The 12,879-nt window shown below is 42.2% G+C and overlaps 1 protein-coding gene across 9 annotated transcripts in view; it reads right to left on the reverse strand.

Annotated features, from left to right (window-relative positions):
• The window catches only part of CC2D2A (coiled-coil and C2 domain containing 2A), a 100,891-nt gene that overhangs the window by 11,833 nt on the left and 76,179 nt on the right, over positions 1 to 12,879 (reverse strand). For 8 of the 9 annotated variants that reach the window (XM_039838157.1, XM_039838155.1, XM_039838158.1 and 5 more), the window contains 5 exons: positions 11,965 to 12,061; positions 11,417 to 11,515; positions 8,330 to 8,506; positions 5,162 to 5,365; positions 1,500 to 1,589 (listed from right to left, as the gene is read on the reverse strand). In XM_039838157.1, the coding sequence (XP_039694091.1) occupies positions 1,500 to 1,589; positions 5,162 to 5,365; positions 8,330 to 8,506; positions 11,417 to 11,515; positions 11,965 to 12,061 (667 nt within the window). The remainder of the gene's footprint in view (positions 1 to 1,499; positions 1,590 to 5,161; positions 5,366 to 8,329; positions 8,507 to 11,416; positions 11,516 to 11,964; positions 12,062 to 12,879) is intronic. The other variant, XM_039838154.1, reaches the window with a different exon arrangement.

Raw genomic sequence — 12,879 nt, forward strand, 5'->3', positions numbered from 1 at the left:
ACTGATGGCTTCATTCTGGATCGGCTGTACAGAATTTTAAAAAGTCATTATTAAAGTTAGTGTCTTAAAGTATAAGACCTTTAAAAATTTTTTCCCCTATATTTGATACTATGTTTAGTTCATTAAAAAAAGAAACACCGCTTTTAATGGACATGGATTTTTCTCTAACATTGATGACACGGATTTCTAGAATCAGCACTACGGGGTGGGGGAGACACATTTCAAAGTTGTATTTTTCATTTTGAATTTATATCCGACAGCTCACTATGTGCTGACCATTTTTTAAGAATAATTTTTAGAACAGTTTTAAGTTCACAGAAAAGTTGGGAGCGGGGTACAGAGAGTTCCCACATACTCCGAGTCCTCAGCTCCCCACTATCAACATCCCCCACCAGAGGGACCTTTGTAACAACCGATGAACCTAAACTGACATGTCACACCAGCCAGAGCCCGGAGGGTTCACTCTTGGTGTCGTATACTCTATGGGTTTTGACAAATAGATGATGGCATGTATCCATCATTCTGGTATCGCACGGAGTATTGTTTACTGTCCTAAAAATCATGTGTGCTCCACCTGTTACATCTCCCCCTACACTGCCCCCCAGCGTGTTTTAGACACATTGCGTTTAATCCTAGACCAAACCTCTGAGGGCGGTTCTCAACGTCCATTTCACAGACGAGGAAGCGGAGGCCCAGAGAGGTGAGGTAAGACCCAGAAGTAGCACAGCCAGCCTGGCTCCAGAGCACAAGGACTGGTCTATTATTTTGTACATCTTTTATAGATGTCTCCGGGTTGTGGAAATTCTCTCTCTGAAATCATCAATATTGTGTTGCCAAAGTATATCGGAGAACAAAAAATTTAATTTCTTTGATTTAGAGCTGCCCCTCAAAGGGAGTCGTAGACTACAGTTTAATGTGACTCAAACACAGAGTGACGTGATCTCCGAAGCAGGATGAAAGCCAGTGGTATGTGCGTTTCATCCTGCGGAAGATCCATTTGGAGGTATGTAGGTTCCACGAGAGCAGAGGCCACGTTTGTTTGGCTCATAGCCAGAACTAAGTACAGTGTCTGATACATGGTAGGTGACCAGGAAATACATTCTGAATGAATAATGACATGGCACGCCTTAAGAAGCCCACGCGTTAAGGAATGTACAGTTTCTAAATGTCACATAGGGTGTATTTTTGACATTTTAAAATGAATGAAACTGGGATATCGTTAAAGTAATACTGAGAGGATAAAGGAACATTAAGACATCTGAAGTGTTTTCTTTTTCTTTGTGCAAATAATTTTTTTTTTTTTCTAACACTTCTGAACTTTGGGCAAGTTGAACCAGAAATTAAAAATACTTCAGAATTTAGCGCATCCTGCTAAACAGATGGCCAGGTAGATTTTTATAATGATTAACGAAGGTTGCAGTTTAAAATTATGCAAGCCATGTAGCTAAAATTCAATGAAGTCAGTTCAAACTAGTAAATGTATGGGAAGAACTGCTCACATCAGATGTACTCCACAGGTCACAGATGCCAGCAAATGAGACGGTGTCAGGCAAGAAAGGAATCAATGCCACGTATCGAGCCAGCAGTTCCTGTTTAAAGAAGATTAGCATTAAAAAAAATAATTTCTAACAAAATAGAAAGCTGGGTCCTCTACCTCATTTCTTGCAAGCAAGTTTCATACGTCACAAACATTTATGTGTGCAGAATGAAAGGAATGCTCGCCAAGTGCTGTGTTGTATTAATATTAGCTCATTTAAGCTCTCCAAACATCCCATGAGGAAGGTTGCTGTCATCCATCTTTTACAGATGGAGAAACTGGCTCCCGTGTCTCTTTGAATTCATCTTTTTTGTTTGTTTGTTTGGTTGGTTGGTTTTGGACTTCCTTACTCTCTGGTACAACAAGGCTTTCCAGGATCACCTTGTGCCTTCTCCAGCTCAATATTGAAAGCAGCCATTTCTCCAAGCAGCCCTGGTGTCAATAGTATTTAGAAACCCAGGTCAGGGCATCATTGCAGTTATGACTCATAATTTCTAAGGAGGTTGAACACCTTTTCATATGCTTATTGACCTTTCATGTTTTCACTTCTCTGAGTTTCTAAGTATTTTGCACATTTTATTATTGATTTATAGATGTTTTTAAAATGGATTCTAGTTACTATTTTTTTGACTGTTACATATGTTGAAAACATCCTCTCCTGATTTGTGGCTTGTCTTTCATTTCCTTTGTGGTATCTTGATAAACCCAAGTTCTCAGTTTTAATATGGTCAAGTTTATTGTTTTATTTATAACTTGTGCTTTTTCTCTCTTGTTTAAGAGGCCTTCCTATCTCAGATTATAAAGATGGTTTTCATATTTAATTCCTCAATCTATCTGCAATTGAATGGTGTGAAGTAGGAGCCTATTTTTATTTTTTCCATATATAAAATCAATGATTCCGTTACAATTAAACAAAATGCTTAACCCCGTCACTTTGATTGTGATTATTGGTAAATATTTAGACTATCTCTATAACCTTATTCTGTGCTTTTTATTTCTCGAACTTTTTTTTTCTCTCTCTCTCTCTTCACCCCATTTCATTATTTTTTTCTCTGCTACTTTGTAAGTTATACTTACTTTTCATATTCTTGTAAGTAGTTATTCTAAAAATATTTAACTTAAACTCTGAAGTTAATAAATATCTTTGCCCTTTTTAAAATACTCTCGTCAATCTTGTCTTGACAATATATTTTTTTTTCCGGATTTTTGTTCTATCCTGATTTTTCACCCACATTGCTATTATTATGGCTATGAAGACAATGCTTGTTTAGTTTAATCACAAATCCCTCCCACACACTTTTTATTTTTTATCTAACATTATGTGTTGCATCTAGAATTTTCTAAGAGCCTTCCTTCCCTCTAAAGTACATTTTAAGAAATTCCTCAAGTGAAAATCTGGTTGTAAATTTTCCCAATGTTTGTGTGAAAGATGGTTTCATTGGATATAAATTAGTCTGACGACTGTTTTCTTTCAACCTTTTGAAGATATTATTCCTTGATGGCTTTTTTCCTTTCGTAGCTGAAAAGTTTACTGGTTTAACCATTTTTGTTTGTAGATAATTTGTTTTCTCTCGAGCTATTGCTAAGATCAGCATTATCTTTGTAGATGACTGTGATATGCCTTAATTGTCATTTCTTTGATCCTGCTCAGGATTCACTGGGCTTCTTGAATCAGAGGATTGTTGTCTTTCATCAAATCTTGAACACCCTCAAGTCTTTTCGCCTTTTATGCACAATTTGGTCCTCTTCCCACCATCCTCCATGTCTCCTAATCATTCTGTGTTCTATTTTTTTCCCTATCTTTGTTTTCTGTACCAAGTAATTTCTTTGCATGTGATCCGAGTTCGCTAATTCTCTCAGTATTTAATTGTATGTAACTTAACTCCGTATTGAACTATTTAAAGATTTGTTTAACCTATTCGTTTAATTTCTAATTTTATCTGTACAATTTTTTATTTCCACGAGTTTCATGTAGTACTTTTAACAATCTGCCCGCCAATTCCGATGGACTATCATTCTCTTGTTATATATTCAAGTACCCAGATTTCTTAAACTTGTTAAACATGCTATTTCATGTTCTGAATCTGATAATTCTAATATCTGCAGTCTTTGTGGCCCGATTCCGCAGTTTGTTGTCTCTGCTCTGACCTTCTTCATGCTGACTTATTTCTTCACTGATGCTCTTTTATACGTTCATATTGCTTGGAACTTTTTCTGTGGAATTTTTTTGAGGCTGAATTTAAAGGGCATTCTTCTAGAAGGACTTGGGTTTGTGTCTGACAGATCTTGGGGCATTAACAACACGCAACACTTTTAATTAAGTTTTTAGTTGAAGTTTTGGGGGATCATACAGGTAGTATAAACTCCACTCCTCTCTGTGAACAAATACAGCTTCGTGATTAGAAATTCCCAGGAAAGACTTTTGTTTTCCCTTCCATCTAGAGTCAAGGCTGAGACAGACAGGATTTTTTTCTGCAAAGTCGAGTATTTCCTAGTTCACCCACCGATGATATTATCCTTCAAGAGTTTTAACTGTAGCTGAGTCTCTGATCCATGCTTGTAGCCACCTCCAGCCCTGTGTATTCTCTCCTGTCTCCAGCAGCCTCGTGGGTCACTGAAACCAAGCTGTAGGTGTCAGGAATTGTGAGACCCGCTCCGAGCAAACCCTCACCCTTCTGGAATCTTGCTCTCTTGTTTCCTGTCTCTTCCGATTTCAGCCATGATTTTAAAAATGTTTTAAATATTTTATTCATCACTGTTAAAATGTGCTCTACTGGGGGAGGTTTTCCGCACATCTACTACACTTGAGAGAATAAATGTCTGTATTATGGTTTTCAATAAAAATTTATTAATAAAAAAAGAAGTGTGGAACACAAGATCTTTTAAAAACATACTTGTATCTGCAAGTAGATATATCATTACCCTGTTCCTAAATTACTATATTAATGACTTACTAGCAGCAATTACCCCCATACTACCCACTCTCCAAAGACAGTTGTGGGGTATAGTATTGACTGAAGAACAGCCTGCTTAACATTCGGCTTCTGTTGATGTGAGGCTCTTATGAGTATGGATGGCACTCTGCCTGCAGGGAATGGTGCATGCATTTCTGATGGCCCCGTAGGGATGTGCTGGTGGTGATGGCCTACATGCCGTACATACTTAAATACTGGAAATCGCTTTTGCTCCATGTGAATTCAATAATGCTTATAGCATTAAGTTTAATACTGAATGATTATCTTGATATAGTAGAAAATACATGAGTTCTGATGTCAGAGGCCGAGGTTCAAATCCTAGTGAAATTATTAAGACTATATAATGAAAACATGTTTATATAAGACATCGTAGAGCATTTTCCAAATATTAATTTTCCAGCACCCAATATAATGTCAGGGATACGCTAAGTACTCAATAATCGTTTGTTGTAACGATTATTATCCTCTCTGATACCTTCAGACTCCTAAGCCTCATGGCACTAGAAATGTTTTAATCATTCATTTAATCACCAATGATCTTGATACAGTTACTTTCTTAAATACTATAAAATATGGTAACTAATGTGGCAATATACTGAAATGTTAATGCGCGTTCAGCACCACCCCTGACTGGCTATGAAATACTTACTGCCGTTGCCTGTGGGTTGTCGGGATAAGCGCTGAGGAGCTCCTGAGGAGGGTTTAAAGGCTTCAGGTAACGAGTAATAAAGACGGTCTTCCCGCTCATGTCGATCACTGTCGTGAGGCACTGACGACTCGGAAACTTTAAGGCACATTCAGCTTGAAACTTCTCTGTGGCTTGAAGCAATTTCTCATCTTCCTGAGAATCAAACTTCAAAAAGAAAGACGCCATGGAGTTTATGTATGATCACAGGAGACGCAGCAAAACGCGTTCGGACCCCGTAGTCAACATGAACTACACGTGTGCCTCGGGAAGTGTGACTAATTGGTCCTTACAACATTGTCACGCCTTGGTGTCCCTGACGTTTATTTAATTATGTTTATAACCTAAAAATTTATAACCTAGATAGATTTATTAAATACTTAAGAGACACTCGACAGGATTGAAAGAAAGTACCTGATTGCTTATTAATGCAAGTAGCCATCTAGAAACTATTGGATTAATAAAACAACCTATGAAAATTAAACTATGACGTACTTATTCTGATTGCTGAGACCAAGCAATAGTTTAATACGTATTTTTATGTTGGTTTTACAGGAAGGTGAATGGGTTTATACTCCCTTTGAATACCTATACTGTGATAGCTCCACTGATCAGAAATAATTGTCACAGACACACTGTCTCTTTAAGAAGCAGCTTATGGGTTTTATGGATTTGGAACAAGTGGATGTCACTCCCAGCATGCAGGTGACGTCAGACTTATGACTTCTTAGATTCACAGCTAAATAAGCGTCTTCCTGACAAGATGAAATGGGCCAGAAGACAAAGCCGAACATTCTGCATGGAACCGCAGACATCTGCAGTTCATTGCTAAGGGCTCACACACACACATTAGGATCCAGCAGCTTTCATAAGGCGGCAGAGAACAAAAGCAGCTTTAAAGCCTAATAACTATTGACTGATGAATGGTAAAACAAAATACTTGGTACCTTTCTAAGCATGTCACTCATCTCTCAGAGGCAAGAAAGAAAAAAGAAAAGAAACAAGAGGAAGACTTTATTAAGAGAAATAATCTATTTTTTAAAAACTTTTTACCAAGACAACGTAAAGTAGGGGATGCCAAAATAAGCGTTTCAAGAGTTGCTACGAATTTTTTAGAAAATTCTGTGAGTTAATACCTTTAAAAAATCATATAGAATGGCTCCCTGTGGGGTGATGGTGGAGGGAACACAAATCCGCTAATTCTGGAAGTTGCTGCAAGTGGAAAAACAAGGCCAGGTTTGGGTCCCTGTTATTTTAGGGCGAGGGCTGTTCTTTCCTGAATAATCTGTAGGGGAAGCACTTAGTGGGGTTTCCTGCCACTGCGTGTTCAGGACGTTGGGGGCCTGTCAGTCCATATGCCTTCCCTATTAAAAGACGCCTAAGAATCTGGGTTCTGAGAGGTCTAAGAGAAATGCTTCCTACAGCCACAATGGGGCAGTGAGATGCCACCAAAGGCAGCGAAGGTCAGCCTAGGTATCTGGCTTTAAGGAAGGAAGGCTGGGAGACTTGAGAACTATGTTTCAGAGCTTTGGGGGCCTCTTAACAATTCTGCTATCAGAGGTCAGTGCCCTTGAAGTACGCCAAGTGTCAAGGAGTCTGATTTCATCCTTCCAGCCACGGTCACAGACAAAACAACTGTCACAGGTTTTGGAAGCTCATCTGCTGACTGCTTTTTCTTCTGTTAAGAATACACAGAAATTACAAAATCATCTTTTGTCTGGGAGCATCTTTCGCTGTCAACATGCTTGTTGGCTTCCTCTTGAGTTTACATATGAGGAAAAACATTCCGAATGCGTTTCCCTTTATAGAAATATTTCGAAATGCATATGTTTTAACATGTTTTCTAGAGAACATATGTGTCACAACTTTAGTGACAAAGACTAGCATATAAGATTAATGTGAATTTCAGTAGATTTTTTTCCCAATAATCCTCATGTTCTCCGTAAACGCCTTGCAAATGAGAAATAACAGTATTTTCTTCTGTGCACCAAGTATAATACTGAGAAAGAAACGGAGGAATGTGCTCATTAAAAAAACCCAAAAAACCTCCATCTGCGTGTAATACCCACGGGCAAAGCGGAGTCAGCATAATTATATATGCGGTAAAGCTTCGTAGTTATCCATTTGGCCTTACACATGAATGCGAACTTTGAGGAATTTTTATCTGCATTTCTAGGCTGCCTGCTGTATCTCCAGTGCCTAAAATCCACCTGTCACATAGAGGATGCTCAGTAAATGTCTGCTGAACGTATACGATTTAGAGTCGGACAGACATTTAGTGGTGAGCTCTGCCATCTACCGCCTGGGCGAACCTGGATAGGCTGAGCTTCGTTTTCCTCATCTCTGAGCTGGAGACGCACCTCACGAGACAGCTGGGAGTGTCGAAGGAGAGCGCGTGTGGCTAACGTCTGACTTAGCGCTCAGGACCGCGTGTGAACTCCGTACGGGGTGGTGGTGATTACTGTGTCAGCTTACGCTAATCAGAGGTCATGACTGGTATTTCTCCCAAGCCCCGTGAGCGCAGTGTCCCTCCCTGCTGCACGAGCATGTCACCCGGACACAGCGCCTCCCGACTACGAAGGATGAGAAACAGACGCTAACAAATGGAGGTTGTGGAAATGCTTCTTTTCTAAAGCCGTTCACAGTTAGGGTTCTTGTGCCCATACTTAGTCATTTCTGTCCGATGGCGCTGAAATGAATCGAGGTGACCCCTGGAGGGTCATAATCCTGTGAAGCGATTCCATACACGACACAGCCAGGGACATGAGGTCAGATACGGAAACGAATTTTGGCATGCTTGCCAATAAATATCAAGATAAAAGAGCAGTCTGCTTTTCTGGTTTGTCATATTTGGTTTGCTTCCCACCGAGAACATTCTCCTAAAAGCGGAGCGTGTTTGTATTTGTTTTGCTTTGCCTAAGAGCTCAAGTCGACCTAATCATGGGCTCGATGGAAATACAGACCCTCACGGCTGGCCTCTCTCCTTCATTCTGCCCGAACTGAGAGAGGAATAAGTGGACCCTGAAGAGAGGCCGCTCGTGCCTCGCGGTCCGAGCTCACAGAAGCATGGCCCCGCACACATTTCTCACGTTTTTGTCAACGTCGGTGAGATCCCAGTGTGTGTGCAGTTACCTTTTCTCGAACCGACTCCCCGGGAACCAGCTGAGGCTCGATGGTGATGAACAGGGTGATGTAGGAGCCGTCGCTTAGGCTTCGGACGGCGTCGAAACCCCGCTCAAGAATCACACTTCTCTCCTTGCTGTAGCCCAGAAGAACTGGGGGGATGTCTATTTTAAACGTCCCATCGATCTGCAAAGAAAACGCAACTTGGTAAACGTCCCGGTCATTTTCCAACAGAAGTTCAAAAGCAGGTGTCAACACCGTCCTCTGACCAGTTCCACAAAGACTGCCCACCGCGGCATCCGCGGCCCACCGCGGCATCCGCGGCCCACCCCGGCATCCGCGGCCCACCCCGGCATCCGCGGCCCACCCCGGCATCCGCGGCCCACCCTGTCTTTCCAGCTTGGTCTCTCTAAACTCTCACAGAAAGGACTCTGCTTCCCGTCTTCTTTTCTTGATTTGGCAGAGCATGGACTAGTGATGCAAGTTATCCTGACACTACATTGCCCGGGTTCGAACCCTGGACTGAACTCCAAGTGCCTCGGTTTACGCTTCTCTGAAGTTATATGTGCATCAATAGATGTGAAACACTAAGAAAAATGCCTAAAATGTAGTTACGCGCTCAGTAAGTGCTGGCTGGCAACCAGCCACTTTTCTGGAATGCCCTAGCTTCCCATCTCCACCTTTCAGAATTTAAATGATTTTTCGGGCTCAGGTCAGATGGTTTCACCTTCATGAATTATTCTGTTATCTCCAGCAGCCTCCCATATAGTGTGTTTCTTTCATTTCTTGCACGGACACATTGTACCCGTGTACATATTTATAATTTTCTTCTAGATAACTGCTCTCTGTAAATAGGATCCATATTTCACCCCCTTTTGTATCTCCTTTCCCCAGTATATAGCAGTGTTTTATATACACAGCAGGTGCTCAATAAATGTGGGCTGAATGGATTACAAGCCACTTGTATAAGATGACCGAACTTATGCAGAGGTTGAAAAAGGCAGGACTTTTAACTTTTGCAAAGTCAGAGCAACAGTACACTTATTAAAGACCATCTAGTGCTATAAAACTATTCAGAGCTGGCATTTGAGTTCTATACGTCAAGTTTTTCTTATAGTCTTTGGTGGCATTTGTATCTTAGGAGAAATAAGAACTTAAATTCTCAGTGACGATGCCTTCTAGGAAGGAGCTAAGCGAGCGGTTGTTTGTTTTCTCGCTTGCATCGTTGGCGTTCCCCCACGGCCTGTAACCAGCCAGACCAGAGGGTACGAGAGAAGGAGGACAAAAAGCAATGCCATATGAAGCACAGCTAAAATAACAGCACATCTGTGCGGTCAGGTAGACAGGGACACAAGAGGGGACAGGCACCAACTCCAAATATTTAAAGTGTAAAGATTCAAGACAGGGTTTCTCTACCTGGGCACAGTTGTTATTCTGTGCTTTGGAGGGCCGTCCTGTGCTCACAGGCTGTTCACAGCATCCTTGGCCTGAACACACTAGATGCCAGTTGTACACCCCCACTAGCTGTGACAACCAAAAATGTCTCTAGACATTGCCAAATGTCCCATGTGGGTGCATTTAAGAGCATGAGCTTTGGAGTCGGACAGAATTTTTAAATGACAGTCGTAATAACACCATTCTCAAAAGCAGTATGGAAATGTATAAGCCAAAAAGTTGAATAGTTCTCTCTCTTTTTACCAATCTCATTTTCCAGGGATAAACAATGTAAGCGTGTTGGAAGTTGGTAAAAGCTGAATCCTCACTCTGTCGTCAGCTTTGGAATTAGAGTAGTTATTTCACTTGTCTAGTCTTCTGTTTCTTCATCTGTAAAATGGGGGTGATAATGCCTATTGGGCTGTCGTGAGGTTTAATTGACTTGACATATAAACTAGTAATGGTATATGATATGCACAAGATAAATATAGTTATTATTACTGAATCAGTTACGTGCAGCTCCAAACTAGGACCTGAGATTGGGAGTTAGGGCGAAGCACGTAGGTTATGGCACAGTTCAAGGACGAAATTTTTGGCAGAGCTATTGGAAAGAGAACAAACTGCCTCATGAGGTAGTGAGTTCCCTGTTGTTAGAGGCACTCAAGCAGAACCTAAACTCTCAGTGAACATGCCTTCTAGGGAGGAATGGACATTACCAGGATATGGTCAAGGAAATTCATTTATCAAGAAGTGGTTTAGAGTAATTTCTTCTGAGTACCCCTCCAAATGTGAAATTTAGCAATGGCAAATAACATGGGCAGTTTCATTTGCAAAATGGTATGCTTAAAAAAAAAAAATTTTTTTTTAATTTAAAATGTTTTCAAAGAGAGAAATAAAAATGATTTTGGCAAGCACATCACTGCAGTGTCACCTGTAGACTGTCCCCTCGTCTAGGGAGGATTGCAATCCCAAAGGGTCTTTGAGATTCCAGCCAATCCAAGCCTCTGAGGCTTGAGCTTTGGTCTTGGCCTTGCTGGAGACTCTGCGATTAGCCACGGTCTTGTGTCTCATAGCCTCCTGTTGCCACGGACTTAACACGGGGGCGTTAACGCCATTTCAGAATCTTTAACTGTCCCAGAATAGAGGCAGTGCCATTCAAGAGTCGTTAACCTAATGGATCCCCTTAGCCAAAATCGGTCCACTGTGAAGACGGGCGTCTTAGCTGAGCGAGTCTCTACTAACCATTCGTCATGTTTGAGACAGTGAGGTCTTTAAACACATTCACAAAATGCGCTTGATTAAATGGGCCGTCAAGTGCCCTGTTTTCCTCACGTGACTTTCCGGCATCTATCCACTCCACTTTTGTCACTTTGACAAGCTTCCATTTTGTCCCACTTCTCCTTCACTGCGATTTAAATGTTAAAAATCTCTCCGACTGGAAGAGTCATACATTGACTACTAACTGCAAGGAAGATGATGTTTTAATAAGCCGTGTGAATATGACAGAAGATCAATGGCTTTACGTAGCGGTTTTGTCTTTCCTAGGGTGGCTTTGCACACAGGGTCTCTCAGTGTCGATGGTGCATACCCACGAAGAAAGCTTTAACAGGAAGCACGGATGGCGTTCCACATCCCCGTGGAATTCTGACTTTACACGCTTACCCTTGCTTGGGAATATATTGTGCTGAATGGAATTTTCACGCATCCCAACCAGTGCCTCTCGATACGAGTGTGGATTCCGCTTCCTCTTTCCCGGTCGTCCTGGGGGAGGGAGAGGGGGCAGTAATCGTTTGACAGCTCCAGACATCCGCTCAATTAATCTGGCCGCTGGAAAGCAGCGGGGAGTTTGGCCGAATGTGACAGACCTAAGTCGCACTCTGGTTCAGACACTTAATGGTTCTGTGACCCCCCAAAATTCTTCACCTCAGTCTCCCCTTAATAAATTGGAGATTTAACAATCTACTTCATAGGGTTACTTTAGAATTAAATAAGACAGAGTATGAAAAGCACCTAGTACAATTCCTGGAGCACAGCAGACACTCGACTGAAAACTAAAAAAGCTCTTTGGCTTCCTCCCTTCTCCCTTTCCCCACTTATATCTGTCAAGTTTCAAACATTTCAAATATGAGAAAGCTGGAAAACGTGTTGGGGACCTGTATAGGGGGTAAAGGATTTGAAAATGAGTACAGACATCTTTCCTCAAGACTTACCTCTAAGACATCATACAGAACTTCGTCAAAAATGTTGATGAACACGTCATCTTTCACTGACTGCAAACTGGTCGTGCTGTAGTCCCCGTTAGGGGCCCTGCAGATGGGCACACGTGACCAGGGACCATGAAAATGGGCAAAACAGAAATAATGAGCACTCAAAAGTCAAAACTGGAAAAAGTACTCAAGCCCGAGCATAGGCATGAGGATGAAAAGCCAGGCTTTCCGTTCAAGGACTGATCTTGTGCAGGGAAGGACATGACAACACGGTGCCTGCACCCAGAGGGGACGGGCACCGGGCCGGAGGCCCCGTGTGGAGGGACAGACCCTCGCTCTGCTGGCTGGTCCCGGTGAGTCTCACGTCCGCTTCCGCGGTGAGCTGAGCCAGGAGCCGGCAAGCCAGGCTCCTCGGGTGGGCCGCCCACAAGGTCCCCAGCAGCCCGCGTTCTGGGACGCGGACTTCCCACGCAAGTGAGCTCCGAAACAGGCTCCTTCACCAGACCATTCCCGAGTCATAAGCCTCCTATCGTTCTGTGGTCGGTCCAATGCTCTCTGCACCCCGCCTGCTTTCCCCATGGGTAAGTAAAGCGAGGCAGGAGTGACGTCCATCTCCGGTGACACAATGGCACCACGTCCAGCCAGGCTGGGTCCGAGGAGGCTGCCCCCGGCGTGGCTGGCCTCCGGGCTACTGCGTGTATTTTACTGAGCACTCGCCCTCCAATTTCCTCATATAACAGTGGGATCTGCCCTTCTCTTCCGACTAAACTAGTTCTAATCCTTGCTCTGCCTCTAATTTACTATTTACCTTTAAATAAGTCACCTTCCACCTTTGGGTTTTAGCTTATTTTCTATAAAAGTAGAGTGGTGAACTAGATCATTCCTAAGGTTGCTTCAAGATCTGCAATGATGAGTCTT

Source organism: Pteropus medius, unplaced genomic scaffold (assembly GCF_902729225.1).
Source record: "Pteropus medius unplaced genomic scaffold, Ma_sr-lr_union100, whole genome shotgun sequence".
In the NCBI taxonomy this organism is placed as follows: domain Eukaryota; kingdom Metazoa; phylum Chordata; class Mammalia; order Chiroptera; family Pteropodidae; genus Pteropus; species Pteropus medius.